The 5181-nt window shown below is 39.6% G+C and overlaps 1 protein-coding gene across 1 annotated transcript; it reads right to left on the minus strand.

The window, feature by feature from the left end:
• Nucleotides 1-530: 530 nt before the first annotated feature.
• Nucleotides 531-4018, minus strand: rwdd3 (RWD domain containing 3). The gene is made up of 5 exons (XM_042410608.1): nt 3831-4018; nt 2696-2928; nt 2262-2483; nt 1791-1909; nt 531-1684 (listed from the first exon to the last, which is right to left on the minus strand). Exons 1-5 carry the CDS (start codon nt 3913-3915, stop codon nt 1570-1572), a joined length of 774 nt encoding a protein of 257 aa, XP_042266542.1. The 5' UTR covers nt 3916-4018; the 3' UTR covers nt 531-1569.
• Between the last annotated feature and the right edge of the window lie 1163 nt (nt 4019-5181).

Genomic DNA, 5181 nt, shown 5'->3' on the forward strand with positions numbered 1-5181 from the left:
TTGATGCTACCACTAGATGACACCAAAGTAAAGAATTTAAAAATCTTAAGTATTTTCACTTTCACCAAATGGACATATCCATGTATCATTGCTGAAACCTGGGGCCTGAACTATGAAGCAAGTTCAGCTGAGTCTGGCTCTTATTGGACGAGCTGGCTTCACTGAGCCTAACATTGGCTGTCCTGGATAACCTGTATCATAAAGAAGAAAAGCAGTGTAATCGCTTATGACCACCAATACTCAACAAAACTCAGTGAATCAGCAGGTCAGCTGAAAATGTTTGCACATAAATTGAAATCTGTATGTAAGCAACAAGAAATGCATTCAGTATAGCGTTGTGAGAAAATGAACTGTGAATTTGAGAATTTCACCGTTTTGAGAATCATGATTTTCATTCGACGATTCTGCAAAAGCAACTGAAAGAAAATACAAATATCATCTGTAAAAGACAAAGACCTTTAACCCCTTCTTTAAGACAAAGTGAATATATCAGATGTGTGATTGTGTGTGATTGTGAATAAGAGAGGATGTCTTTTGGCAGTGATTTAATAGTTAAAGTACATGAGAGTGGTTTCTTAAGTTCAGCAGATTTCCATGAAAGATGCAGATTAATAAACAGTAAATTCCACTTAGATGAAACTCTCTCTCAGAAGTCTGGACTTATGAATGTAAATTGTCTTCATTTATAAAAGTGCACAAATACTTTTGTTTATATAAATAGTTTCTATTATATTAGTTCACTGGTAATATCTGCTTAACTGATCTGTTTAACAGTGATGAAAGTGTGGAAACAGTAATAACTGCAGAATAACTGCAGTATAAATGCAGGAACACACATAAAATTAGATTTATGTCCATAAATCTATTGCACCATTGCATGCTGGGAGGGTTCCAAGCAAACCCACCTCATGTAACTGCAAGATCAGCACTCAGCCAATCGTGTGAATGCTGATAATGTTTTCAACTCTCTACTCATTTTGCCTTTTGTTATTCAAGATAACTTCATCAAGGTTTGACAAATCAACCACAAACTGCCTCCAATGAACCAAATTAGCTAGATAAGAATTAACAGGATTATTTTAGCCTGATAACATCATGTTATCCTGAATTATTTAAACCACATTGAAGAACAGGGCCCAGGTCCTCAAACGTGGCTTAACTAATCCAGGCTCTTGGAGAGCAGATGAGAGGATTGATTTGTTAATCTTGAATGAGTTCTTGTGAATAACAGTGCGCTCTTATTGCATTTACATAGGTGTGTTGGGAAGCTTCCCAGCACGCACTGGGGCAACAGATTCATGTGTCATTTTATGTTGCTGGTGTTGTCTTTTTTGTTGTGAAATCATATTTTTTTTCTGTTTTCAGATATCAGATTCCCTTTGTGTCTGTTGCTGAGCTGATACTACAGCAGTGCTTGTGCTGTACACTCATCTTCCTCTTCAGATCACTATCAGAGTCAGGTTTTGAGAGATGTACATTTATTTTGGATTTCTGGGCAGTCCTTGCTTCAGTCTGGATCTTGTCAAGGATGTCTCAGTTTAAGTTCAGTCACCATGATAACATGTGCTGTCAGTCACTCAATGACGGCAGTATCTGCTGGTAAAGCTCCATCATGTTGATTTCCTGGAAGACTGCAGTCAGCTCTGGTGACGACTGATAGCTCTTCACTACAAAACCCTGGAGACTGACAGAAAGACACAGACATAGAGAGAGTAAGCCCACTGTGATCTTGCTCACATTACATGTTTCTGACACACTGTTAGGATCTGTGTTGTGTCTGTGATCCACACCCATGTTCACAGGAGGAAGACGAGGGGGTTTCAATGAGAACCTTCATCATCCTCTCTTTGCATTTCTTGCCTGAAGAATCAACGTCCACCTTCACCGTCTTCAAGAGGCGACAGAACTCCTGAACACATGTCACATCAATCAGAGTACATAGCAGAAAGAAGAGTTATAAAATGTCAGAAAATGGTGAAAAATGTCAATCACTGTTTCTCAAAGTCCAAAATGCAACCTAAAACGTCAGGTTTTGTCTGGCCAACAGTCCACAGCCCAAATATATTCAGTTTATTATCACAGAGGACTTAAGAAACCAGAAAATCTTCACATTTAAGAATCTGGAACCAGAGAATTTAAGTAGTTTTCCTTAAAAACGTACTCAGTTGGCTATTGGTAGTTGGCTATTAATTTTTAATCGATCGACTTATCAATTAAAGACGTAGACACATAGTATGGCCAGTATAAGTGTGAGTTGGTACCTTGATGTTGGGTCTGGCTCCCTGCAGGATGACTAGTATACTTCGTCCCAGTAATAACCTCCCAGTCAGCTGCAGCTGCTGGCTCCAGCGCTCCAGCAGTCCAATGTAACGATTTCGAGATCGGATGTGGTCCAGCGACAGCACTGCAGTCCACTCCTCCTCTTTATCGCTCTCTTTGACCTCCTCCTCACCTCCTCTGCAGTCCTCCATCACCTCCTCACCCTGCCATTTTTAACACAGCACATATTTGGTATGTCATCTATAGTGATTATTTGAGGTCCTCCACAGATTTGTCTGCATTGTTATAATAATTTTTAAGACACTTTTTTTTTGGTGGAACTTTCCTTTAATGTAAAAATGTTGTCCCATTACATGTTAGCAGCTAAATTCCCATGTGCTCCATGGTAAAATTAGCCAGTAAGTCAGTTGTTTACCTGTAACCACTCTACCAGCTGATGAACCATTGGTTCTGGTGGTAAGGCTGCAGCCTGATCCAGCAGCTTCTGTCTGATGTTGTGACACTGACTTCTTGAGAGACTAGTGGAAGAGACGGAGATGTCGGGGGGACAGGAAGGGTAGCGTGGGTGCAAATGGAACAACAGACTCACATCCAGCCCTCTCTCTCCTCCAACAGTGCTGTTGATTTGGACCATGAGTCCATCCTGAGCTAGATGGCAGACAGAGAAACAGACAGTCAATACATGTAGAACATTACAGATTCAGCTTATTTGGATTTTTTACATCCAGTGTTTATATTTTGGAATTGTATTGAACTTAATGACAAGTGCCACAGTTGTAAATAATGCATTTGCCTAATTATTAGCATTATGTATCTCATGCTGTCTGCGTAAAGTCCTTGGATTTACCTTAACATCCCCTCCAGACATGCAGAGACCCCCCTACACTGAAAATGTGTTTTCTTCTTGTTCCTTCAGTTGGATGTTTGAGCTTCACTGTGCAGAATGATGGATGTGGACATGTCATCTGCTGAAGGAGGAAAGTTTCTCTGTGCTCACTGAAAATTTAGAGTTTAGCATGATTTGTGACATCACAACTACTTTGGAGCCAATCATTGTCAAGTATGCAACTTACACAAGTATGATGTGAAAACTTGAAGCCTCCAATGCACAGTGAAACATGAGACATCTCGTGTCCACTTTGGATATTCATAGGTTCTGGATTTAATAAGTTGAAAACTGGACAACGATTGGCTTCCAAACTATATGTGATGCTACAAGTCCTGCTCACATGTACATGTGTCACACTCAGGTTTAAGGAGAGCACAGAGAAACTCTCCTCCTTCAGCAGATGAATGTGAAAACAAACATACATCACTGTGCACAGTGAAGCTCAAACATCCAGCTGAGGGAAGAAGAAGAACAGGAACATATTTTTGAGTGGAGGAGGACTTAAAACATCGGCACAGATGACTGTATCAGCACCGAAACTTTACACAATCACTTTCACATCTCTTTCCATCAGTTGCTTCAGGTTACACGTTGACATCATGGGTGCATTATAAGAGCTTGACATGCTCGCTCTTGTGCAGCAGTGTTGTGAATGTCTCACCAGACTGCTGCAGGAGCTGGAACTCTCCTTCTCCGCAATAAATGGACGATAAAACGGAAACTTCCTCTAAAGCAGCTTCGGACATTATTTATGAATCAGGCATGTCTTCTTTTTTTTTTAACTCATATTTTGCTGAATTCAGTGGATATGATGCATACACCCGTGATGTGATGTTGTTACACGTCCGCACCTACTTTTCGTTCGGGTAGTTTTTCGTGCTGAGTTCGTCAGTTCCGCTTCACACGTTCCTCCTCTGCAGCGAGCAGGAAGAGGTGACGTTTACTGACTGACACAGCTCAGACTCACAGTGGTCAACACATATATGAACACTGAAAGAGGTTTTCCTCGCTGTAATCATTCCTCTAGTTCAGACTGGCCATTAAAAGATCCCCTTCAAATGCACGCTCAGTATTAATAATCTAATGACGTCATATATAATAATATATCAGTCAGAGGGATCAAACCAGTACTTTTACTGCAATACTTTAACTACATCAAGCTCATAATACTTTTACTGTAGTAGGACTTTTCATACAGGCTTGTATTACTGTGTATACATCGCATGGTACTTTTAATTATTTAAAGGATCTGAATGCTTCTTCCAGCACTACTGGTTTGCTTCAATTTGTTTTGTTTGGCTTTTTCTTGATTTTATTACTTTCGTTCTTCTTGTTTTATTAATAAGCTTCCCTGTTTCTTCTACTGTATCTCCCTCTTTCTCTTTTTGTTTTGAAAATTGCTAAATAAAGAAAGTTTGACTGCTTGCTTACTAGCATCTCGCTAACATTAAGATAGACTTAAAACCTCATGGTTAGGATACCCTAGTGACACAATGGTTAAGGTGCATACCACATAACCACAGCGTGGTGACATGTCATATCCCTCTCCCTCTCTTCCCCTATGTTTCCTGTCTCTACACTGTCTGTCAAATAAAGGCAAATAGCCCAAAACTAAAATCTTGAAAAATCCCCTCATGGTTTAAAAATTCATAACATGATATTTTATATGATTGTTATAAGTGATCTTGTTTGCACTTGGAGGTGTCCTGTCAGTGGTCTTAATGGTGTCCTATCGATGGCTGGATAAAGGGAGACTAGAGGGCACAGATGTCGAGCCAAAAATAAAAATGAGGTTTAGATCTCATCAAAACTAATTTGTAGATGAGACATGAACAAGTGAAATATTAGAGGAGTAAATCTTGATCAACAGATTAATACCCACTTCAATTTATTTTGTCTGCTTAATAGTTTTATGACCTTTATCGGCAGCCATTACTGTTGCCCAGTCTATGTCTATGTCTTGCTGTTTGTGGTTTCTAATTATGGCTGTGTGATTCTTTCACTTTCTTCTA

Source organism: Thunnus maccoyii, chromosome 1 (genome assembly GCF_910596095.1).
Source record: "Thunnus maccoyii chromosome 1, fThuMac1.1, whole genome shotgun sequence".
Classification (NCBI taxonomy): Eukaryota; Metazoa; Chordata; class Actinopteri; order Scombriformes; family Scombridae; genus Thunnus; species Thunnus maccoyii.

Coding starts and splice junctions, on each gene's coding strand:
- rwdd3 (XM_042410608.1), bottom strand. CDS start 3,915: ATGTCCGAAGCTGCTTTAGAGGAAGTTTCCGTTTTATCGTCCATTTAT. Junction 2,929..3,830: donor CCAGCTCCTGCAGCAGTCTG/GTGAGACATTCA, acceptor TCTGCCATCTAG/CTCAGGATGGACTCATGGTC. Junction 1,685..1,790: donor TCTTCCTCCTGTGAACATGG/GTGTGGATCACA, acceptor TCTTTCTGTCAG/TCTCCAGGGTTTTGTAGTGA.